The 26,044-nt window shown below is 41.2% G+C and overlaps 1 protein-coding gene across 1 annotated transcript in view; it reads right to left on the bottom strand.

Annotated features, from left to right (window-relative positions):
- Positions 1–26,044, bottom strand: part of PSMD1 (proteasome 26S subunit, non-ATPase 1) — a 140,825-nt gene that overhangs the window by 77,817 nt on the left and 36,964 nt on the right. Inside the window, exons 10-16 of the mRNA XM_082251678.1 lie at positions 18,241–18,329; positions 16,599–16,677; positions 16,336–16,509; positions 13,145–13,256; positions 12,798–12,994; positions 12,141–12,236; positions 10,641–10,705 (exon numbers count right to left, since the gene is read on the bottom strand). Of these exons, the coding sequence (XP_082107804.1) occupies positions 10,641–10,705; positions 12,141–12,236; positions 12,798–12,994; positions 13,145–13,256; positions 16,336–16,509; positions 16,599–16,677; positions 18,241–18,329 (812 nt within the window). The remainder of the gene's footprint in view (positions 1–10,640; positions 10,706–12,140; positions 12,237–12,797; positions 12,995–13,144; positions 13,257–16,335; positions 16,510–16,598; positions 16,678–18,240; positions 18,330–26,044) is intronic.

The raw sequence follows: 26,044 nt of genomic DNA on the forward strand, positions 1-26,044 counted from the left end.
TTAAATATGAACCAAAGGTTACAATCACTTAGCAACATGTTACACCCTAAATATGGGTGTAACACAAAAAATGTTGCCAAAACAGAGTTTGCCTTTAAACAGCTTTAACTAAAACGAACAAAAACTGTTGTAATGCTGATCTTACCCAGGTCCTTCTAGCCAGTAAATACAACCCACAAGTGCTCCTCAACATGCGCAATTCCTTTAACGCCTTGGTGGCCTGTAGCATACAGTCTCCTTTCCCGGACACTACAGGAATTAAATTTGTCAGCGGTCTCTGTTATTTCTCCAACACTAAACCAGCTGGCCCCAAATGACTGCACACGGTTGACATTCGGTGACTCATGGAGCTGGCACCGCCAGCTTACGATCATTACACCACTAACTGCTTCCAATTAGGCCAGTGGCTCCATTGCTTCCTCTCGTACATCCACACTGAAAAACCAAATGCATCAACATAACCTCTGTACAGACAGAAGCAGATAAGTAAATTAGGCTCACTATTGCCAAAGAAGTTCATTTTGTGTGAGTGTTATTTTTGTTATCGGATCAGTGCTATGTATGTGTACATTGAAAAGAGCTGAAGCAAAGATATTTGAGAACACAGTCACATTGCTAACTTTTTCACATTTCCTACAGTTTTTGCTGATAATACCAGAACCAGAGGGAATTTCCTAAAAACTGCCTGGTTGAATATACAGTTAATATAGGAAATATGTAGGCTGCCATTGCTAATCTCCTTAACATATTAGTCTTCTATCATGTCAATGTTCTGGCTTTAAAAATGTAGATATCAACAAAGGAGTTTTGGGGGGAGACTCAGCCTTCTCACATTTGCCAACATCCATTTGACAACATTCCCTAGTCAGTCACTTGATTTATAAAAGAATGATTGTGCGCCAGGCTAATGCGACACTCGATGAATGGTCATCAGATGTCCTATCTAGACTAAATATGTATAACCAGCTTTCAACCTGGTTGATGAATCTCTCCATAGCACTTAAAGTTACATTCTTACACAAGTTCAGTAGCACTAGAGGTAAATATGTTGCTTTTTATTTTCTTTTTCTTTGGGGAGTTGGTACCATCCCATGATACCATCACAAAGGAGCAGCAAGCCCCTTTGCCATGTTCAATTGTTTAAAGTACGTATAAAGATATCCAAAATGGTAGTCAATATTTGACGTGTTAAACGTAATTTCAGAAGTTATTTTCATATTTTTTTTTATTTAGAAGTTTCATTAAAACACTGCAATGACTAAAATATATTTTATTTATATATATATATATATTTTTTTTTTTTTTTTTATTAAAAAACTTCCCCCCCCACTTCCTTCACACTGCATTTGATCGATGGCAGCAGCCAATGGCTTCTGCTGCTGTTCAAGTGCCTGTGTGAAGAGAGGGGAGAGGAGATGCAGCTGTGCACAGCTCTGGATCTCTTCTCCCCTCTCTTTCCCTACATATTGTGAAGGGGGAGGACAGAGAAATATAAAAACATGTTTTACCTTAATGCAAGGAGTGCATTAAGGTAAAAACCGTTTTTAGCTTTAGAATCACTTTAAAATAAGAACCAATTATCCTGCCACAAAGGTCCTTGTTCAGGTACGTCCTCCTATAGGATGACAAGCTCCGTCACTGTCATCCACTGCTGTCCTGTATTGTCACTTCGTGACCTGGCACTTCCAGTGGAGCCTATAAAGGGGCTCTTTCCAATTTGCAGGAAGGACTTGTCATTGTCACTGTTGGGAAGTAATCCCTACGTAATGACATGTGGATGTCAATAGAATGAATGCATGTAAACAGAAGTGGCTGCAAAGAGACTGTAGTAGATCAGCAGTGCTTAGTAAGCAGTTCTTTAAAACTGACCAAGCATGGAGCAAGAAAACTGAGAAGAATTCAAATTCCTGATCAGCATACTTGAATTAGGTCACCTACTCAAACCTCTGAAGTAACAACTTAACAACTTGCATTTAGAGAAGGAGAACAATAGCAGCCCATCTCTTAGGACTGGTTTCCTTTGTTGTTCCCAGAGTTTGCCTTTTACTAAAATTTCACACCAATTCGTTGCTAAAGGATAACTATGAAGATCAGTAAATGCAGCCATAATGTTTACTAGTATATCATACATTTCAATATTTAGAAGTTGGCTCCGGAATATTAAATATGGTGTGAAGGAGAAGGTTGCTCATCACTATACACGGGTGGCAAATAGCTGTCAGCAGCAATGCCAAGGGATCTGTACATAAGGCTGAATACTGTACAAAGTACGTGTGGAATTTATTTCTGTATATGTAGGACTGAGAAGAGTGATCAATCAGAGCTGCCCTTTGCTGGCAATGTCCTAATGACATGATAGCACCATCTGCTGGGTGTTCAGGCAAATGTTGAAGACAGACTGACCTCTCCCCACATATCAAAATCAGAACAGAAGTTATAAATGCACTTGCTTGAGCCCCTTTATACACTAAAGACCTTGTAAAAAAAATTCAGCAGGGCAATAAACGAGCACAAACCACAATATTTCTGGAATGCAGGCTGCAGTGTTAAGATTTACAATGACAATGTAATGGAATGAATCACCTCAGTTCAATGTCCTCTATACAAAAGTGAATTTTGTACATTTTTAAAAATATACATTTTCACATAACTATTCTAACCCAAAGATTCTTGGCTTCTGGTGAATTAGGGCATAGATCCAAAGTGATTGTTTCTGAGGATGCAAATCAACGCAAATCAAAAGCCAACGTGAAACTGCAAAATGAAACATCCTCTAACAGGAGTCTATACCCACCTCTGTTAAAACCAGTTTAGTTTTGGTCTTTTGGATTTCTCCTCAACAATGGCACCTTACAACTATCTAAAAGTTTGGAATAAAAATAATGAATATGTCTTACACTAGCTAATTTCAAAAAAGACAAAAAGGTTTGTATTGATCCAGAAGGAAACAAAAAAAAGCCACTCCAGGTGAGCGAGTCTCAATTTAATCCCCACACACACTAGTCAGGTGCTAGCCCAGCTCGCATGCCGTGTAACAAAGCAAAAATGATTCTGGGCGGCTGCACATCCAATAATCCTTTTTATTGAAGCTTCATATGACCAGTGGTTGACAAATGGCGCAGAGGACAGAGAGACACGTTTCGCGCAAAAGTTAGCACTTAGTCATTACCTTTGTGTCAATCAAATTCTCAACAAAGGCCTCTTACTCATTTCTGATGATTGGGAACAATAATACATTTTTACACTAGCAAAGTATAAAATGAACATAGATTTGTGCCCATCCTATGGATATGGCTTCTTTTAGCAATACATTTATTTCTGTAGAAGATAATCTTTCATTGTTTATTTTCCAATCTAAATGAATCAAATCAGTAGCTCCCTATAAATTTAGTGCCGGTTCACACTTGTGCGATGCGGTAACGCTGCGAATATGCAGCGTGTTCCCGCATCGCATCTGCACATCTGGCAGTTCACACTGCCATATGCGATACGCAGGGGGTGTCAATTAAAAGTTAACCACACCCCCAGTTGCGATCGCATATCGCAGTGCGCTCTGCAAGTACGCACAGAATCCGATCGCACAAGTGTGAACCACTATGTGATCTGATTCTACTGCGGCTCAAAAAAAGCCTCATGTGCGTGTTTGGTGCGGATACAGTGCGAATTCAGCCATACAACGTGTATGGCTGAACTTGCATCCGCACATCAGATCGCATGTAATTAGGAGCAGTGCGCTCCGAATTACATGCGATCTCCGCAAACGCGAAGTGTGAACCGGCACTTACCCTGAAATTCATTCAACTATATGAACATTTTCTCTGTGGTCGTCACTACCCTATTCAAAGGGCAGTCTGTGGTTTACCAATTCAGAAAAAAAAAAAAAAAATATATAAAAAATAATATGCCTTCATCAGCACCCAAGCCCTGTTGATATGCCCTAACTCTGAGATGTCCTGACAGACAACACTTCAGTAATTCCTGGTGGTGTCCCGACTTGCACACTGCTTCCAATGCATTATTCTTACTGGGACAGTAAAGCCTGGTTCACACAGAGTTTTTTTCTAGGTTGATCGAAAAACAAAACAGTCAGCTCTGGTCTGAGCCGCTGTACGCACTATGCCAAGTACAGCGATCCTCCACGCTGAACTGTTGTGTTCTGACATGGAGACACCCCCCAAAACACTCCTATTAGCTTTCTCTGCCATTGGCTGAGGGTGCTGATCGGGAGACGGTTGGCTGCTGGTTTTCCAGCATGAACGTCCGACAGAAGCCAGCCGCAGTCGGACAGACCAACATACACACGGGCCAAATTGTCGGACTTTTTTTTTTTAAACCGGCAAATGTCTCATGCCATTCGGGCCGTGTATACCGGCTTTAGAGATCAAAACAATGGGTCAATAGGAGAGGTGGTAGGCTGCTGCACATATACTGTAGATGCCTGTACAATACACTTGAAACACCTTTTTAAATATCACAGAGTTTCTAAAAATTACAACTTCAGGCAGATTTTATTACTTTCTGTATCTGGAATCAGGCCAAAGTAATAGGTTCTCTTTGTAGACAACCACCTGCACAAATAAGGTGCTCTTCCACAAACCTATTGGCCAGGGAACACTTGATCTTCTCCCACTACAGTGTAAAGCTGCTGAGTAGCAAATCACCAGACCCAAGCACGATTGTTTATGCCTTGTTCAGAGCTTGCGTTGTGGGAACAAGCATTCCCGCCTGGGACTCTAAAAGCGTGATTTACATTCACTTCAATGGGCTGCCCTATGCATGTTTGTCACCCAAAAGAAGCTCCTGCTCCTTTTTGGTTGAAAAGCTTAGCAAGATTTTTAAACACGCATTTTGCTTCTTGATTCTGTTACACAACACTAGTGCCCCGGTAAAATTTCATGAATCAGGTTTACATCTACTTTAAGTCCGGGGCAAGAGCACTGCTGGTTTCAGAGCTATTGGTCTGACCTCCCCAGAGAGATCACTTCTTTGTCGCAGAGCGCAAGGGTCCCTTGCTTTTCTACCTAGGCTGTAGCAGCTTAAGAAATTTAAATGAATACGCACACAATTTTGTCTTTATGCACCCAGAATGTATTAAGCCCATTTAAATTGAAGGTTTAATTGGGCAGAAAAAAAAAAAAAAAAAGTATAGTTGGAACCGCATGGTCAAAGTGACAGGTTCACTTTAAGGAGCTCAAAGATTAACCACCACATTTTTACTGCGGCAGGTAGGCTCTGTCCCGCAAAACAACTTAACTGTACATCACTTCGCGGGACCGCTAGTGGGGTCGTGTGATTATTCGCCACAGGAGAAGGCGATCAGCAGGTCCGGCAGCCGAGATTGCCGCGGGCCCCCGCGATCGCTCCCCGTGAAGACAGAAAGGTGTTATGAACACGGCAGACCGCTGTTCTGTGAGTAATGAACAGAGGGATCCTGTGTTCCTCTTATTTAGGAACACAGGTCTCTGTGTTCATACAGAAAGTCCACCCCCCCCCCGTTAGAAAGCACCCCCTAGGGACACATTTAACCCTTTGATTGTCCCTGGTGTTAACCCCTTCTTTGCCAGTGTCAGTACAGTAACATAGCATATTTTTAGCACTGATTACTGTAGTAGTCACTGAGCCCCCCAAAAGTGTCAAAAATATCAGATAGGTGTCCCATCTGTCCACCGCAATGTCGCAGTCCTGCTAAAAATTGCTGATCCCTGCCATTACTAGTAAAATAAAAAAAATAAAGGGATACTGTAAATCTTTCCCCTAGTTTGTAGACACAATAAACTTTTGCAATCAATATACACTTATTGGGATATTTTTTTTTGCTAAAAATATGTGGCAGAATACAAATTGGCCTAAAATTATGAAAAAATTTGATTTTTACATTTTTTTTATTTAGCAGAAAGTAATATTGTTTTTTTTTCCAGAATTGTCACTTTGTTTATAGCGCAAAAAGAAAAAAAAAAAAAAAAAACACACACACAAGTGATCAAATACCACCAAAAGAAAGCGCTATTTGTGGGGAAAAAAGGACATTAACTTTATTTGGGTACAGCTTCGCACGACCACGTAATTGTCAGTTAAAGTAATGCAGTGCCGTATAGCAAAAAATGGCCTGGTCATTAAGGGGGTAAATCCTTCCCGGTCCAGAAGTGGTTTTATGGGACAAAGATTTTAGTCAAACTTAAGCATTTAGTTATATGCTTATTAAACTCTTTCCAACAGTATAACTTACATATACAGCAGCAGGGAGGCTCTGCTGAATAGGATTACGTACCCAATACCTGATTCTGCACTTTTGGACATGGGGCGCACACAGTGGCGGCCTGCTTTCACTGATTATTCACAGCAGGAGATGATCAGTGGATATGGCGGACTTGATGTCTGCCGGCACCCGCCGATGCTTTGGTACAGAGGGAGAACTGTGGTCCACTTACGTAAACTGGTCAGATCACCGTTCTGTCAGTACAGAAGGCATGGATTTCACGGGCACTGATCCATGCCTTCCCCTACTATTAAAAAAAAAAAAAAAAATCCCACAGTTTGTAGAAGCTATAACTTTTGCACAAACCAATCAATATACCCTTATTGGGATTTTTTTTAACCAAAAGTATGTAGCAGATACACATTGGTCTAAATTGATGCAGAAATTTGGTATATATCAGATTGTTTTTTTTTTTTTCTAAAATTTCCAGTCATTTTTTTTGTTTATAGCGCCAAAAAAAAAAAAAAAAATCCCACAGAGGTGATCAAATAGAACGAAAATAAAGCCCTATTTGTGGGGAAAAAGGACATAAATTTTAGTTAGAGTTCAGCGCCGCACGACCACGCAATTGTCACTTAAACTAACAGTGCCATATCCCAAAAAATGGCCTGGTTATAAAGGGGGGGGGGGGGGGTAAATCTTCCAGAAGTCAAGTGGTTAATAGGACCCTAACACAGAGATGAATACAGATAACAGATTATTCTAGGTTATGGCCAAGTCACAAAGTTACATTTGACTTTCCAGGAATTCGTATTAAATAGGAAGAACTGTTCTAATAATGTAACATGTATTCACGTTAATATATGTTCTTGGGGAACTTACTGTATTACTGGCCAGATTCTTACTGAAGTATCGTATAAGCTTTGGCTGTCTAAATATCTGCTGTTCTTTGAAGTCAAAACATTTGATCGGCATACTTGTTCCAGGTCAGCGGATCAAGTCGGGGGAATTAATAAAAAGTTTCTGAGACAAACTTTGCACCAACATTGTCCCAACTGGAGTGCAGCCGATCAGCTACTAAATCAATGCATTTAAGCAGTCAATCCGAGTTTATGCCAATCCGATACTAGGCTTTCATTTTTTTTAAGCTGTGTGATTGGTTGCTATGAGAAACACCACTAGTTGAGATAGAACCTAGTTCTCAAACACTTAATAATTCCCCCAAAGTGTTCATCTCACTGGGTTTAGATAACAAGCAACTTGCAATTTCAAAAGTTTTCATCAGCAATAGCAACCTCTGCATTTCTTATATGGAAGCTTTGATTTGCACAGATTTCCTTTTACTCAGAAAAAACTGGTGCATAAAGCAGTTAATTTTTGGGCAATTTTTAGGCATTTTGTAAAGGCACACCTGAAGAAACCTGAGGGCACCCCAGTGTGTCTGGACTCCTTGGTTAAAAAAGGTTTCTCTAGTTCATAGATGAACATACATCTAGCCAAAATAAACATGAAGCCATCATTAGATAACATGGACAGAAATATGTATTAGATATGTAGCGTAATACAATGTCAGTTATTTCCTGGTTTTCACGCCTAAGCAAATGAGGTTATACATCCCAAGAGCCTTTCCGAAAAATCAGGAAGGAAGGACTGATTTGTGGATCTAAGCACACCCTCCTGCCTGTATGCCTGCGCTAAGGGCAGATGGATTCATATAAATGCTACATGAATAACCTGCGCTTAACCAAGATGACTGTAGCCAGAAATGCTAGGGACATGATTTTCAAAATGATTTCTCAGCAAAATAAAAGCAAGGAGACGTGGAGGGATGGCAAGAGTTTGCTTTGAACAACAAAAATGAATTAAATGGTGTTTTTGGTGCTCAGGAACAGTGTAGTTCTGCATTAATATAAAAAGTGCAGCTGTAAACAAATGAAAACAGAGAACATAGGGAACGACTGGGAAGAGCCACATTATTCTGTACAGATATGGTGTCTGTCCCTCATGCAAATATGGGAGCTCAATGAGATACCCATAGGGAAGTGTTAAAAAAGACTATGACCTCTGGACTGTTCAATAAGCATAGCTGAAGCCAAGAGGTCCCAAAGAATATCAGGTCCAGCAATGTGTCTGCACAGCAGTTGGGAGACCTTCTGGAAAAGCCACAAAATATATAGTTGTGCAAGTATGCAAGTGTAGACTATTCTTAACCTGCAATTTGAAAAGGTTTTCATAGAAAAAAAAAAAGTTAGTTCTGCTTAAAACACAAACTAGCTCTAAAGACAGGAAACCGATAGATCTGATCGTGTGTGGGTGTGGTGCGTGGTTTGTGTGGTGTATGTGGCATACAGCTTGGATATTTTATATACTGGGATAGTAATATATATCCAGCGGGTGCAAAGCATCCACTTATGAAGAAATAATATACAAGGAAAGGACACTGCACATTTAAAGCAATGCTCCCTTACCTTTTTTTGTTCTGACAGCAGTCAGCCTTTTCACTCAGCAGCAGGCTCTCGCAGTCTCTTTTCTGAATGCCTGATGCTATATGAAAAGGATGACAGAACACTAAAAAAGGTACATGTGCTGCCTGCTTTGAGGAACATATCAGGGAGTACTCTGTTAGTAATTTAGGCAGGCAGATGTTTTGTTATAAAAGTTATGGATTTTGCTAAAAGAAGCCTTCTTCATTTAACTGTGGTTATTTGCTGCCTTGGTGATTAAAAGTGCTGGACAAAGCTGCTTAATCTGCTCTGAATCTTTGCGTCCCTGTCTGTTTTGTATATAGTTTACCACTGCTCCTATCAGCTTACAATATTACGCCTGCCCAGCTTACAATATTAAAAAATAAAATTCCATCCACAACCCCATAACTGGCAGTTAAAGGGTTATATGTTGCCTAAATGCACCATTAACAAGACTGGCTGTATACGATTCCAAGCCCTGCCTGTATCTCATCCCAGGAGAGCTGTCACCGGCTGTATAAACACTAGCTTCCCGTCAGCAAGTTCAGTCAATACGGAGCTTGTTCCAGGCGGTACGCACTCTCTAAGCATTCACAGCATAACTGCTGCTTGCAACTCCACACCAAACAGAATACCTGCATGAACTCCACATAAAAATGGTAAAGTACACTCGCCTTTCTCTCTCTCAAAAAAAAAAAAAAAAAAAAAAAAGTTTCATTACTATTTCCACACAATGTATAGGGTTTTGCAATTTTTTTTTTTTTTTTACTTTGTGAAAAATGTACAAACCTTGGTAGAATATGCAGTTTTTACATCATTCCCAGTTTGATAGAAGAGTGTCACTGGTTTAATTTATTGCATTTAGTTCAACAAGCAAAACAAAGGACAATTCTGTGATCATAAATAGTCTCAGATACCTGAAACTGTGGTGTTTTCAAAATCAGGGTCATTTGAAAGATAAACTAGAAAAAGCAAGTTGGGGAGGGGAAGGGTGCCAGGAGCAGTATTAATATGGCATGGTTGGGTTCATTTGTTCAGGTTGGCTCATCCACTCCCATGCAGGACAGAGTAGTGGAGTCAGAGAGGAGGATGTCAGGAGGCTCCAGACAAGGGCATGTACTAGCACCAGTCCTGAGGTCTCCTAATATATGCAGACTGCTGGATGTCTAAAGTGACCAGAGGCAGAATTCAACTAAACATGGCTGGTAATTTCTCATATCAGAAATTGACCACATGCACCAGGGGGCGGGTTCCAACATCAGCCCCTAAATGGACGGTACTGCAATACCATCAGCAGTAACTTTAGCTCCAGTTTAGGAGCCAAAGGATTAATCTCCTGTGGTGTAGGGGCGGCTGCTGCCATTAGCCCTCTTCTACAAGGGAGAAGAGGTATTACACAGATAATGTTGGGGACAGTGCAGAGGAACCCGATAATGCCATCCCTGAGCAGGCCACTGGGGTGGTAAGAGAAGGAAACGAGGTGGCTCATGTGTGAGGTCTGTGGCAGAATCTCCAATCCCAAAATTGAAGTCTGACATTTTGAGTTATATTAAGGACTGATTCTCTCATAAAACAATACTTGAATGCAAACATTTCCATGTTTTGCCATTACACCCTTACAGAAATCAGTAGGATAAAAAGGTACTTTTATATGGAGTCAAAAAAACACTAAGATTTGAGGACTGGTATAGGAGACCATTTATAAAACAAGTGAAACAGGAGCAAAATAATTTATCTCTAATGACCAATTAGATTATATGCATCATTTCCCCCAAAAGAAAAATGTGATTGGTCACTAAGGGCAACAAAACAATTTGTTCTCAGTATCATTTTTTTAAAAAACAAAACCCCTGTTTTTATATCACTACATATACAAAAGTGTTACACTTAAGAATTTGCAATACAAAATGATTCTGCCAGATGGGCAAAGAGGTGACTAACAGGATACTGTCGAATGAAGAAATGGAGAAATCACTGACCTGAACAGAATGAAGCCAAGAGACTCCACAGCTGCCCTCCTTACATCATCATTTACATCACTGACCTGGAATTAAAAGAAAACCAAAATGAAGTAAAAAAAATAAAAATGTGTAGTTTTACCATACTATAAACGGACATTAATCACTTATCCTCAGATCTACCTAGAACACTTAAGCTGACAATCTCTGGAATGTTTCAACATCCGAAACTTCTTCACTGCATTTAACAGTACAGAGGTTCCTCAAGAAGGCCTTCCACACATACAGAGCTTAATATTTTCATATGCACATTGCACACATTCATCCATTATATTTCACAGTGTTCTGATTCTCTTCATTCTAAATGAGATGCAGGAAGGAGCTCAGCCATACACAAAAATTCTTGGCAACGATGGCCAAGTCAAACATGGTGATCATGATTAAAAATTGCATTATTCATTTATCTAAAATTATAATGTTTTAATATTTTAAAACAGATGGTAATTCAGAGTAGATCTGACATATAACCATTAATTCTAACTCTTAGTACTACCAGCATATATCCAGTAATTGTAACTGGAAAACCAGGACTTTCTTTTCCTTTAAATTTCCAGTAAATAAGAACGACCCAATGAGTAGAGCATGAATTCAAGTACTGGAACAATGGCTTTCTGATAAGAGACTGCTGTATTTAAGTTTCCTACTTTTATTAGCAATCTGGAAAATTCCTTCAGTTAAGAAGTAATGGCAAATGTAATCGGACTCAACTGGTTTCCAAACAAATACTTTGTCTTCATTTTCTTCAACATATACTATAAAAGCTGCCAAGGACTTCAGAAGAAAGAAAAGGTGCCCACGATACTCAAAAAAAGGGTTTATAGGAAGATATGCATACAACTTAAAGTCAGTGACTTATCACGGGCAGCAGCAACTTTTCTTGTTAAATGAATGGGGTCACATATGAAATGTTTCTCGCTGAAAAGCTTTTTGCCAAAAAGCAAAAAAGTGTGTTTCATCGTAAAACATGTCAGAGGTGACCCTTAAAGCTATACAGCAAACAAGTAAATTTTCTGCAGTCCAAAGTGCTGGCATAATTTCAATTCTGACAGCCTGTTTACACCATTTATTTTGTGCTGTGGTGGGCAGTTTTGCCCAGCACAATTACAAAATAAAAATAGGGAAATTAAGTCTTTTCAATGGAGTCAGTTGACTCCATCCTGGGAATAAAATAGTGCATGCACTACTTTTTTTCAGCAAAGCGATTTGCAATGCAAATGACCGCACTGCAAGGACGCATCACTAAAGAAAACGTAACGAATCGCCACAAGTGACATTTCAATTTTTAACATTGCGATGCATTGGGATTGGCACATCAGCAATCCTGCGTACAGGACCTAAATTTAATTTTGTAAACAAAGGGATTCATTCGGATTCACATAGCCAGCCCACCTTTAAAAGGAAAGAAATGGGCTAGACTGCATTCATGTAACAGTAATCTTATTTTCTATGGAACACACTTACAGCAACATGGAGCAAGCGACGAATAGCTTTATTATTTCCTGATCCACAATATGCCATAGCCACGGTGTACATGCCAGAGCGACGCAAGATTGGGTCCTAGGAAGAAAAACAGAAGATAAAAGAACAATTTTTTTGTGAATCAGACACACACACACACCCCTATGAATCTCAGCTCTGCAATACAGGTTGCACAGCAAGTTGTGAAAGGTTTTGCACAATCATTTCAAAGCTTGTGTTTTTGCATTGGGATTGAACTTTACTATTTATTTTGCTTTCCTCAGCTCACACTTAAATGGATGCTGCCAGAAATTGCTTCATAGTGCGCTTGCTAAAACCAGAGATGTCTGCTGCAGGGAGGTAAAACAGACATGCCCTATAAATTCTACAGGAATAAGCACAAGCCAAAAACTCGAGAAGGATGTTTAGGGAAAACAAGTCCCAAGAAAGTCCCAAGAAAGTTTTGTTTTTTTTAAGCCATAGCACATTAAGCACTATTATTTTACCTATTCAAGTATAGTATTTTGAAAAAAAAATAATGCAACAAATTACATTTTTTAAGAAAGGCATTTTAATAAATGAAGGTTTACTACTACTTTAAAGACAAAAACACAACACACTTTGGTTAAACTGAAGATTGCGTTCTTTCATCTTTCTTACCTTGTCCCGGCAAAGACTCTCAATCAGAGCATCAGCCTCCTCCATACGGCCATACATAACCAGGGCAATGCCTACAGCCAGCCCCCGCAGGATTTTTTCATGTTGTGTCTCCTGGGCATATCCAACCATGTCTTCAATGGCCTGCGCATTCTTAGACCCAAGCATCACCAAGCCAAGCGCTAAGCCTGCAGCCTCCCCTAGTAGCCAAACAAAAGCAAAGTTAATTCACACATTCTTACTAGTGTCTTTTTTTTTTTTCTTTTCAAAATGTAGCAAACAGCAAGTACTAAGTAGGATAACTGCACAAACATTGAAATACCAAAAAAAAAGCAGGGCCCTTCTCTCACCTGTCACAGCATCATCCTGGTACAAGTTTGTTTTGAGAAGATCATAGACATCTTGGCGCGCAGTGCCCATTGCTGCCAAACCCAACCCTAGACAACCACCATGCCGGACAATCTGCAAAAAAAAAAACAAAAAAAAAAAAAACAAAAGTGTGTAGTGAAAGATAAGAAACCTTTTAACGGTACTTAAAAAAAAAAAAAAAAAAAAAAAAAAGGAAATGTTTTCCTAGTGATACAAGAATACACACCAACCCCACACAACACGTATTAGTTTAGCTTAAGATAAATATTCCAAAACTGCACACTGGGGTGGAGCGAGAGGTCCCAAGGGCTGCACAGCGTTGGGATGGAGCGAGAGGTCCCAAGGGCTGCACCCATCCATCATGTGCATTGATTAAAATGAAAACTTCATTAAAAATTTTAGTTTCAACAATGTTATTAATATTGTGAATCATTCAAAATAACCATGTAATAAAGTCCAGAAAATACATTGCCTGCTTCCTGCCCGCGTCATTGTAAAATGACGTATGTTAAAAAAATACAAAAAGATTTCCAAGCTCAAACTTACCAACTAACCAATGACCAACTGAACTGACCTGTAACAATATGCATTAACAGGGGTTTATTCTGCATACATTTGCAAATACATGCATAAGTGGGCACTTGTTTGTATTGTAAAATGAGGGACGGGTGGGAACCCTATCATTCTATGATGTTATATGATGGCTGACTAAGAACGAGTCGCACTCCGGCACGAACTGTCACCTGCTGCATCCACCGGACACGGCGGTTGACTGATCACTATACTGGCCAGCTGCCAGTGTCATGTGATCGCTGTGACCAATGACAGCCGACCACGTGTCAGTTGTAAACAAATGGCTTCCTTTCATGCCATTTATTGATTACAATTGTGTTGCTAACTGTGATTGGTCACATGGTACAGACAGGACCAATCACAGCCCATTTGTATCATGTGATTAGCTGTGACCAATTACAGCTAAACACAACACACAGTGTCTACAAATTGTCTACACTGATTCAGTAAAAACATTTGGTTATAGCAGTGAGGGTCACTGCTATAAGCAAGTAAAGTATGTGAAAAAAGAAAAATCCTGATCAACCCCCCCAAGAGTGGTAAAGTGTTACTAAGAGAACACTATTGCTCTAGTCACAGTATGTTAAAAAAAACTACTTCCCAAAAAGGTAGTCTTGGGGGGTATTTGTACTGTCTTGGCGCTTTAAAGCCTCAAGAAATTAGACGGGTTATCAGGATTGAGATCTCTCATATATATATATATATATCTCAATCATAATTTGTAGACGCTATAACTAAATATTTTACACTGATTTGGGTTATTTTTACCAAAGAAATGTAGCAGAATACAATTTGGCCAGAAATGATAAAGAAAGATTATTTATTTGCAATTTTATAACAGGAACGGAAAAAAAAAAAAAAAAAAAAAATTTCCAAATTTTTTGCCCTTTTTTGTTTATTTAGCAAAAAATAAAAAAACCCAGTGGTGATTAAATACCTCCAACAGAAATCTCTATTTGTGTAAAAAAAAAAAATTATGGAAATTTCATATGGGTACAGTGTTGCATGACTGCGCGATTGCATTCAAAGTGCGATAGCGCTGAAAGCTGAAAATTGGCCTGGCCAGGAAGGGGGGGGGGGTAAAAGTTCCCTGTATTGAAGTGGTTAAATGTCCATTACAGAAATTTCATATACGTGACTAAAATGTATTATTTTTGCTCTTTAGCACCACTTCAGGGTTCCACCACCAGGAAGGGGACAACCTGTTTACCAGAAAAAAAGACTCCTCCTCTGGAGAGTGAATCTAGTTGCCTCCTGTAGCTTGAAGTCTCAACAAATGTCATAAGAGCAGCAGTGGACATACAGAAGGGGGGGGGGGGGGGGGGAACAGGGCCACCATAGAGCAATACCGCAAACTTCAATTTATTTATGAAAAGGAAAAAGTGGGTCACCAGCCTCAAAATGACATCCATTATGACGAAAAGTATAGGGTGGCGCCAACGGCGCCATCCCCTAATCTGCTTGCCGAAGCAGTGTTTGTGATACATGCCTGTATGTCTGAGTACCTTTTCTTTCATCAATAAATTGTGTGAGATATTGCTATACTAGGGTGGCCCTGTGTTTTTCTCTGTATGTCTGCAGCTGTTCTTATGACATTTATCGAGCCTTCAAGCTACTGGAGGCACCTACACACTACAGAGGCTGTGGCATTGTACGAGTGCTGTTTGACTTCTGTAACAGGAGTATTTTTCTCTGGTAAGCAGTTTGTGTGTCCCCATCCTGGTGGTAGAACACTTAAGTGGTGACAAGGAGCAACAAGAATAACACTTTTTGGTCACATATGTAAATCCTCCGATAGACATTGATATAGTTTTCTGGACTTTATCACATAGGTATATGAATGATTCATGGTATTGATAACACTGGTGATTGAGGTTTTTTTTTTTTTATTATATGCACAGGATAGCACATCACAGTCTGTTTTCTTTACATATGAATGCATAAAAACACATTTTTTTGCATTTACATGTGTAAAATTGGCAGCTATGTATAGACCCAGACGCAGCAGTGTTTTTTTTTTTTTTTTTTTTTAACATGACACTAAACAAGGTGCATATTTTATTTTTTTTTTTAAATAGATGCAGCTTTTGTCGAACAAGAATGTTGGAAACCTTTGTTGATCAGTGGCTGCAACCACTAATCAGTTTATTCTGATAGCAGAGAGTCCTGCTCTCAGAATACAATGTCCCAGCAGGGGGGGATTCCTTATTTGCCTGAATGATTGAATCAGTTTTTTTGCTGAAAGAAAATAAAACTATTTATTTATGGCCAGCACTGAACACTGACACTGAAGAAACCATAACAGGCTGAGAACACATCAACTGTAGATTATCAGACTCAGGAACTAACAATGCTGGAATACAATAGTATCAGCAACAACATAATCTTAAGCAGTGGTGTGAGCAGCTGTACGGTAAGCTTAAATTAGAGAGAGAAAAAAAAAAACTGCATCCCTATATCTATGCTTTTAAAAACTTAATTTACATTGACAAGAGCACCTTTAAATTAAATTAGAGTTCTCTACCAAAATATTGCTTTCAAAAAAGGAGAATGCCGGTCATTCTTTGCCAATATTCAGGTACAAGTCAGAAACACTTACATCATTGCTTGCATTCTTCAATTGGTTGAGTAGATAGTCTATTATGTCACCTCCATGATTGGCATGAATAAGTCCCAAAGCATATAAGCCTCCCCCTTCCTGGTATGCCGAACCAGGTGATGTGTCCTTCGGCAAATAAGTAGCCATAAGCTGTAGTGCCTCTTTTTCATGTCCCTAAGGATAACAAAAATGATGAGTAGAAGCTAATATTATGCATACACCAAGTAGCATTACTGAATGACTAAAGGCTAAAGACTGCTTACCTTGTGAATAACTCCCAGACTAGCTGTTGCTGTGAATTTTGCCCAATTTGTGGCTCTTGCTAACCATTCTAAATTATCTCTGTCAAAGAAAATGTTAATTTAAGCAAAATGTGCAATTTTTTTTTTAAATCAAGAAAAGCTTTATTGAGAAAAAAGTTCACACCATTATAATCAGAAAGAAAAACTGTCGGATGGCAGCTTCAAACCATAAACAATACACAATCCACACCATGCCACATTCCCCCCAAGGTTATCACGGTTAAGTACAGTGCGATAAACACAAAACATTGTAAAATATAAAGTGCCGGAAGCTCCCCCACCCCACTCACCCGAGTCAAGATTGAGCATATAAGTCTCTCAAGAGATTACATTAACAAACGTTCCAGAATAAGATCATCAGGGGCCATGCCCGGGCTGTTCAGCCACACACCCCAATACCTTAGAAAATTTCTGAGGCACCCCCCTATGCTGGTAGATAACCTTCTCCATACGTAAAGTAGAAGCCATCTGTTCCAGGCACATCCTATATGTAGGTGGCTCCTGCGCTATCCAGTGTCTCAGGATCAGTAAACGGGCCTGAAAAAGTGCCCGAATAGCTGCCTCTCGCAGAAACTTATCTTCCACTACCAAAAGGTGCAATTTAACACGCATGTAAACCTCAACATTGAACATCTCATTATATATGTGAAGGATCAGCTTAATACAAAACATGTAAAATCCATGTGTTTTATTGTTTCAAACATTTTTTTCTACGTATGATTTGTAATTCTATCTGTACATGGGGCAGACATATTTGTCCATTACATATGCAGGCTTTGCTGCCAACTGAGTGAAGCATATCTTCAGCTGACTGCAAGTCTACTAGACAATTTAGGGTTGATTTAGTAAACCAATCAGCTTTTAACTTCAGCTTGTTCAATTAAGCTTTGACTAAACAACCTGGAAGACTATTGTTGCAGCTCTGCATAGGAACCAGATTTTGCACTTTCCAGTTTTAGTAAATCAACCCATCTGACCAGAATAAAAAAACACATGACACAGCCTTGAACGACACAAAAACAATGCTCCTAGTAGCCACAGACCAAGTTATCCTGGTCTAGGCTGTAAGTCACATGACTCAGAAGCAATTTATTAATGCCAAGAAACCATTTACAAAAAGAAACATGATTCAGTAATGCGGACATTTGTCCGAATGACTGAAATAAGTGTACAGTTAAATAGATCTGGCTTAAATGATAGTAACAACTAAGGAATTCTTTAGAGCTATCCATAACTTGACAGGAACTGAAAGAGTAATCAACAATGATCAATGACCTCATTTTGTGGACAAGACCTGGATTTAAATATCGAGTAAATGACTTTACGTTATAAAGCAGGAGCCTAAAGAGTACCTGTCAGGCTTTAGTTAAAGCACATTTCACACTAAGCTCCATGATTGTCCTTAAAAAAAATAAATAAAAACAAATGCATAAATAAAAAAAAAAGGACCTGCACACCCTGAAGCTAGCATTAGTCTCTCTTTCTAGCTGACATTTTGCACTTGCATACAGAACCCAGAAAAGAAGGCATGACGCGTTTTAAATTCATCCTGTAGGCAAGACCTGACAAAACCATTTTAAAGACAGACTAGTGGTGAACTTACCTGAGGAACTGGTCGCTGGTGGTGCCACAATGCATAAAAGAATTTGCTATTACAGTAGCCGTATGACACACAGAATTCCTCACAGCATCCTAAAGTAAAAAGCAGACTGGTATTCAGTACAACAATTTACACGAATACTTGATGCATGCAAATTGAACAAAGTTATTTGACACCATTTGAATGAATATAAAAAAAAAAAAAACACCAATAAAATGCTGCAGTATCTAGGATTGCCGATAAAAGCAGTGCCAAACCAAAATTAGCATACATAAAATTATTTATGTTTTTCTTGGACTGGATAGAGAAAAAAGATTTTTCTGGACCTCCCCATATCAGCCTACCATGGGTCAGCTCTGCCCTCTCTGACCCCTCCAGGACCACCTTTTTCCCAGCCAGCCAATAAAGGGCGGCCATCTGCCTGAGCCAGTGTTTTTTTTTTTTTGTCCTCACCCTGGACGCCTTTATTTATTTAATTTTTTTTAAATAGGAATGAAAGAATCAAAAGAAGAGATAGCCTTTGGGTATTTTTTTTCCATCACCCTCCTCAGGTTCAGCCTCTTCCAAGGCAGAAAACTCCCCCTTTATGAGCTGTAAATCTCCCAAGGTGGTGGGTTCCCTTGGTGCTGGGACTTGCAGTGACGCAGTATAAATGACTGCATTTTTATAGACAGATATGTTGGCCGACAGTATAAACTACTGTTTTCCAAGGATTAGAGCTGTGGAAGCTCCCTGTTACACTGTCCTGGCTGGCACCTGCGGACTCTGATGGAGGCAGCCAGTAGGGCGGGTGATGTCACAGAGGCGGGGCTGTTCGGTCAGCTCGTGGGTTGCCTGGCAACCACCGGGTCGCTCACCACTGATTCGTGGTTCTCCGCTCTTCTAGAGACAGTCTTTCTGGCCTCAGCTTCCCTGCTGTCTCACCACTGACCACGTTCCCCACTGGCTTCAGGACTTCATGCCAGAAATTCTGCTGCTCTGCCCAGGAAAGCCTGTGTGTTTCCCTGTTTGGTAACCAAGCTTGGCTTTCCTTACTGTGGGAGGCCCGATGCCTTGTTAGGCAATTGCAGGTGTCCTTGGTGAATCTGCCTGCCTTTAGCACTGAAGACTTGAAAGGTAAGGTTTTGCATTTTTTTTATTTTAAATTTTAAAAAGAGAACCTTCTGTCTTTTTTTCAGAGGGAAGAGCCTACAGTGGGATAAATGCCCACAAAGAGGTTCCAAGTCCCAAGTCAACGCCCCAAGCTCAGAAGAGTAAAAAGGGGCAAGACATGACAGGTTGCAAAGTTGCCTGGAACAGGATAATCACCCCTCTGAACCTCACTGTAGTCGCTCGGATGCGAGCGAAGAGAGTTTACGGCATCAAAAAGCCTCCAAGAAGCGCAAATCTGGGCACAAAAACAGTAAATCCTCTTAGTCTTCCAGGGCCTCTTCGCCAATTCAGGTGGAAGAAAAAGCCTTTGTGGCTTGCTCAGCCCAAGCCCAGCCCTGCCAGGAAAGCTGTTATGCACCTCTTGCTTCGGAGAAGCGGCTCGAGACAATGCGGCAGATGCAAGGCAGGTGAAGTCTTATATTAAGGCAGCTAACAAAGGGTTGAGGAGCATTTCAAGGAAATCAGCTCGCCCCACACTGTCTTCAGCATCAGGTGATTCGGAATTGGCTACGTACGTGTCAACTCAGATATGGAGAGAGAGAGAGAGGTGGAGCCAGAATCTCATACATTCGATCTCTCTTTGGTTCCCGCCAGGTCCATTGTTTCCTTCCAAAAGTGGCGACCTCATTTCACATAAATTTCACATGAACTAGGAGTCAGTATTCACAGCTTTTCCGGTTGATGGAGCAGAAGATAAATGGAGGAAGCTGGAGCTGACTAAGGTGTTCCGAAGACAAGACAGGCTTTTTTGTCTTCCCAATAAGTCCAAAAAGGGGTTTGACTGTACCATAAAGGAAAGTCTCCTCTTGAATTGTCAAAACCATTCAATTGCATACAAATCACTGGGTCTTCCTCCATCCTCGGAAGTCAAGGCACATTCAACTAGGGGTATGGCAGCATCCTGGGTGGCATATGCTTAAATGTCACCTGAAGTAGTGTGCAGAGCAGCAAGCTGGAGCGTGTCCTACACCTTCATCCATCATTACAGGGTGAATGTGCCTCTGCTGCCTACGGAGGTTTTTGGTTCTACAGTTATAACAGCAGCTGTTGGCCATTAAGTACATTTAGCAGCATTAAATTCTGGGCTTTGTGTTTTTTTTTCTTATAGGGTTATTTCCCTCCCTTCAGATTATTGCTTGTACATCCCATGGTAGGCTGACATGGGGAGGTCAAGGAATACGGAAAATTTTTCTCCATAATTACCGTAATTTTCCTTTCCTGGATCCTCCCCATGTCAGCCAGGGATTCCCTCCCTATTTTCTGTCGCGAGGTGGGATATTTTGAACACTGGCTGACAGCTGCCTTTTATTAGTTAGGAAAAAGGTGGTCCTGGAGGGGTTTTGAGAGCGCAGAGCTCACCCAAGGTAGGCTGACATGGGGAGGATACGGGAAAATCCAAGTTAGACTTACAGGTAACTTGTTTTCCAGGAGTCTTTCAGGACAGTGCCTGAGGGAGTGGCTCCTTCCATTTGCCAACAGGAAACACCGCTTCCACCAAACTTTAAAAAGGAGGCTTCTTCCCACAGCTCATCAGCTGTAGTAGAGTACATTGGCCCAGGCTTAAACACAATCATAATATGGTTAATAACAGCAAAAAACATGGGCGCTGCTGTCCTGAAAGACTCCTGGAAAACAAGTTATAAGTTACCGGTAAGTCTAACTTGGATTTTCCCTTAAAGTCTTTCAGGACAGCACCTGAGTGGATAAATGAGACTTACCAACTAGGGAGGGACAACAGCCTAAAGGACTTTCTGCCAAATGCCTGATCACCTGCTGAAAGAAGGTCCAGTCTGTAATGATGGACAAACCTTAAATAACTTGACCACGTAGCCGCCTTACAAATTTGATCTGGGGTGGCACCAGCTTTTTCTGCCCATGTAGTGGCAAGAGCTCTAGAAGAGTGTGCTTGAAGTCCCAGCGGGAGAGACAATTCTATCTGGGAGTAAGCCTCCAAAATAGCTGATTTAAGCCACCTAGCAATTGACCCTTTAGATGCCTTGTGGCCCTTTTTGTTGAGTCCTAAGACCTAAAGTCACTTGTCACTTGTTACCTCCAGGTAACGTAATAGAACTGTTCTTACATCTAGATTGTGAAAGAGTCTCTACTTATTCACCGAAGGGTTGGAACAAAAAGTTGGCAGGATATTGTTGGCAGGATAATATCCTGAGACCGGTTTTTAACTGACACTACCTTTGGCAAAAACCCCAGATCTGTTTTAAAGTATAATCCTATCTGGGTAGATGGACAGGAAAGGCTCCTTAACTGATAGCACCTGCAGTTCACGGATTCTTATTGCGGATGTGCTCGCAACTAAAAATACCATCTTGCGGGTAAGATTCCTCAAATAATTCTAAAGGTTTAAAAGGCTCTTTTGTAAAGGCTTGTAGAACCACTGACAAATCTCTCTTAGGAAAATGTTTAGCAGGAGCTGGTCTGGAATGAGAAAGTGGCCTAAAAAATCTTGCGATCAATGCTTCTGAAGAAATTGGTCTCTCTAGGAACCTCGTGAGGCAGCCACTTGCACCTTTAGAGTACTAACTCTGCCAGACCTTTGTCTGCACCATTCTGTAAGAATTCCAAAACTGATACAATATCTTCCAAGGTTCAATTTGTTGAATGACACCAGGCACTGTAGACTTTCCAAACCTTAGCGTAAATAGCTCTAGTTACATTTTCCTACTAGAAAGCAAAGTGGTTGCTAGAGGTTCTGACAATCCTTTAATAACTGCTCCTCAGATACCAGGCAGTGAGGCTTAGTCTGGCTACATCCGGGTGACATACTGGGCCTTGAAGTAGTAGATCTTGTTTGAGAGAAAAGCTGCCAGAATGGTTTGACTGCCATTTTGCAGAATGGCGCAGAACCAGGCTCTCTTTGGCCAGAATGGAGTAATCAGAATTACCAAAAGGCTTTCTTTTTGTATCTTCCTCAATACCAACGGAATTAGCTGAAAAGGGGGAAAAGCATAACCCAGGTAAAAGTACCAAGGATGCGCTAAAGCATCTATTTCCAGAAAACCATTGCCTCGGTTAAGAGAAAAGAATTGAGGGAGCTGTGTGTTCTCTTGATGAAAACAGGTCCATCTGTAGACGCCCCCACCGGGATCAATGCAAAGTTTTCTGGATTCAAGCTCCACTCTACTTCCTGAATTTGCCATTTGCTCAAAAAATCTGCCATTCCTTTGAGATGGACCGCTGATAACGAAAGTAAGCGACTTTCTGCCCACTCCAGGATTTTTGTTGACAGCAAAAGGGCCTTGCTTTCCAAGCCCCTGTTTGTCAAGTAAGCCACAGCAGCGGTGTTGTCTAACAAAATCTGCACATGGAACCCCTTGAGGTTTGAAGAGAAGGCCACCAATGCTAAGGTGACTGCATTTACATCTCCAGTTTGAGGACTTCTATGCCTCAACTCGGGACCAAACTCCTTGTACCATATTTTTATCGGGGTGGGGTGGGCCGGGCTGCCGCCCCCCCCCCCCCCCCGACATCAAAAAGGAGGAAGATTCTTGGCTCTACTGAACTTATCTGGTAACCCAGAAACTGTACTAGTTGAGCCAGACTGAAGTTTATTTTTGAAGGTTTACAATTCAACCTAAGGCAGTGATGGCAAACCTTTTTGAGCCCGAGTGCCCAATCTGCAATGCAAAATCAACTTATTTTTTTCCAAAGTGCCAACACTGCAATTAATAACAGCCACAGATAATAACCGCAAGGGCCTCTCACCAATCCCACAGCGCAACACTTCCTCCGAACAGATGACCACTCACTCTTGGTTGCCCACGGCAAGGCCCGCAACTGGCACTGCAGGGGGTATCCTCACAGCCTCTCTGTCCCCTGGCTCACAGTGTGCTGCTCCAGTCTCTCTCCCCATAGTCTTCCGGGACTAAATGTCCCATGGTACACTTGTCAACCTCCTCATTGGTGCTTGGCTGCAGCCAATGGGGAGGCAGGAGGAATCAGAGCAGGCGGCGATCTCTGCAAGCGCCACTCTGTCCCTGTCCAGCGCTGCTTGACAGAAGAGGGGGCGAGTACGGAAATACACCGACAGTCCATGCTCGCTTCCCCCCCTTGTCACAGCGCTGCTGCCATGCAGAGGGAGGATTAGAGAGCCCAGGCATCAGCGGCGGCAGCTTCCCAGTATATTTGGCGTGCCCACAGAGAGGGCCCTGAGTGCCAGCTGTGGCACGCGTGCCATAGGTTCGCCATCACTGACCTAAGGTTTCCAAGTGACTGCAGGCCTTACCCAGATTTTCTTGCAATCTTTCCCTGGAAGGGGCAAAGTAGAGGAGGTACTCCAGATACGGGATTACTGAGACCCCTTGAAGGCAGAGAGGTGCAAGGACTTCTGCCATTACATTTGTAAAAATCCATGGGGCTGATGAAAAGCTGAAAGGGACAGATGCAGGACTTCCTTCCCCATATCCACAGCCAACTTCAGGAATTTTTGGGACCGAGGGGCTATAGGAATATGTAGATGTGCATCTCTAAGTCGATCGATGCCATGAAGCATCCTTTGATCAACAGATTCCTGACAGTGAAGATCGAATCCATACAAAATCTTCTATAAAGGACTGACCTGTTCGGAAGCTTTAGGTTGAGGATGAGACGAAAACTTCCGGATGGCTTCCTTACGAGAATGATTTGGGAACAGAATCCCTAATGCTGTTCCTCTGGTGATACCTGACTCAACTCCCCATCACATCAGATCCTTTAACAGGTCTTTCATAGTCAGAGCTTTTGTTGTGTCTTTTGGAAGGTTTGTGACAAAATATCTTTCTGGAGGAGGATCCGAAAATTCTATTTGGTATCCCTAGGACAGCAAGGTTAAAATATAATTGATTTTCTGTCACACTGGTCCAGTGGGGGAATTTTTGAAGTCTTCCTCCCACTGGTAATGAATAGTTATTGTGTTTTGTTGGTTGACGCCGAAGGATTGAAAAAGGACTCTCCCTCTGTGTCGACCAATTGCTTCTTTTCCATTGGGCCTTGCCATCTTCTTCCTAAGCCCTTTACGGTTAAAAAGCTGTTCAGCTGGTTGTTTTTTCTTCCTAACAGGGCATGATCTCATTTTGTCAGCTGTCCTATCTAGAACAGTCTAAGGCTCCATTCACACCTGAGCGTATAGTTTTCAGGCCTTTTTTTGGGCGTTTTTCAGGCCTTTTTTGCAAGTGTTTGGAAGCAGGCATTGATATCTAACAAAAATGTTTGTAATCTGCCGAAAAAGAAGCTCATGTACTTTTTTGAGCTTCAGGCGACAAAACGCTCAGATGTGAACAGGGGCCATTGATATGAATAGGATTTTGCTTGTTGGGCGTTTTGGGACTTCAAAGACGAGCGTTTTACAAGCTGAAATACGCTCAGGTGTGAACAGGCCCTAAATCAGGACCAAACAGTAGATCCCCCATAAATGGAATACTACAAAGCCACAGAGCACTTCTGGCCAAGTTAGCTAGGGCTGCAGATCTTGCGGTCATCCATATGGATTCGGCTGATGCATCCACAATGTATGCTACAGTTGTTTACAGAGTCTAAAAATTATCAAGGATCTCTTGTTTGGGTGAATCTGTGATAATATGGGCCTGGAGTTCATTTATCCAGTACTCCAGATTTCTGGATACGCAAGTAGTCACCATAGTTGGTTTGAGATTGCCCATAATGGATTGCCAAGCTTTTTAAAGTTGTTGATCTATCCTTTTGTCCATGGGATCTTTCAGGATTCCCATGTCCTCAAATGCCACGTCAGTTGATCTGGAAACTTGGGAAAAGGCTGCATCGAGCTTAGGTATTTTATTCCAAAGTGCCCCCTGGGTCTTCATCAAAAGGATAATGCCCCCTGGGTCCTCATCAAAAGGATAATGCCTTTTATTGGCCTTTAGTTAAAAAAAAAAAAAAAAGAAAAAAAAAAAAAACCCTTTCTGGTTCTGCCTATTCTTTTCTAATAGCCTCATAGATTACTGAATGTACGTGAAAGGTGCAACCTTTAGGCTTACTCAGACCTGCATACAACTGATCATGCAGAGATAATTATTTTTCTCTTTTCCTAAGCCCAATGTACCATAAACTGCCTTTAACAAACAATCAACTTGATCTAAAGACAACTTGTATTTAGAGGGCACATCATCTACCCCTTCCTCCTCCTCTTCACCTTCTTTGGATCAAGAGAGGGAATTGGGTAGGAGGACCTACTTCAACATCCACAGCAGAGATTAACTGTGAGCCCTGAGAGGATTGGGAGGTAGACAGCTGACTTAAGTATAGGTTTGTTAGCGAAGAGCTATAGGATTGAATGGTAGCGTCCAGCTTTTTTTTTAACCAAAGCGATAAAGTCGCTGCAGGCAGTAGAAGCTTCCTCCTTAACCAGGGAGTCTATGCATGTCTGACAGTGTTTTCTTCCAACCCCCAAGTAACTTTGCATGAAGGGCATTTCTTTTTAGCTGCCAGGTCAGAGCTCTTACCCGCCATAACGGGGGGAAAAAAAAAAAAAAAAAAAAAAACACAAGACAAACCATCCCAGTGAGCCAACCTAATTTCTCAACAGGGTCACCACAGGTCCACAGGAAGCATAAATAAAACTCCATGTGCCCAGACAGGCCCCAGCCACAAGGGGGGGGGGGGAGGAGAGAGAGAGAGACCCCACAGTAATCAGGGCAAGATTAGA

Source organism: Pelophylax lessonae (genome assembly GCF_965119305.1).
Source record: "Pelophylax lessonae genome assembly, chromosome: 3".
NCBI lineage: Eukaryota > Metazoa > Chordata > Amphibia > Anura > Ranidae > Pelophylax > Pelophylax lessonae.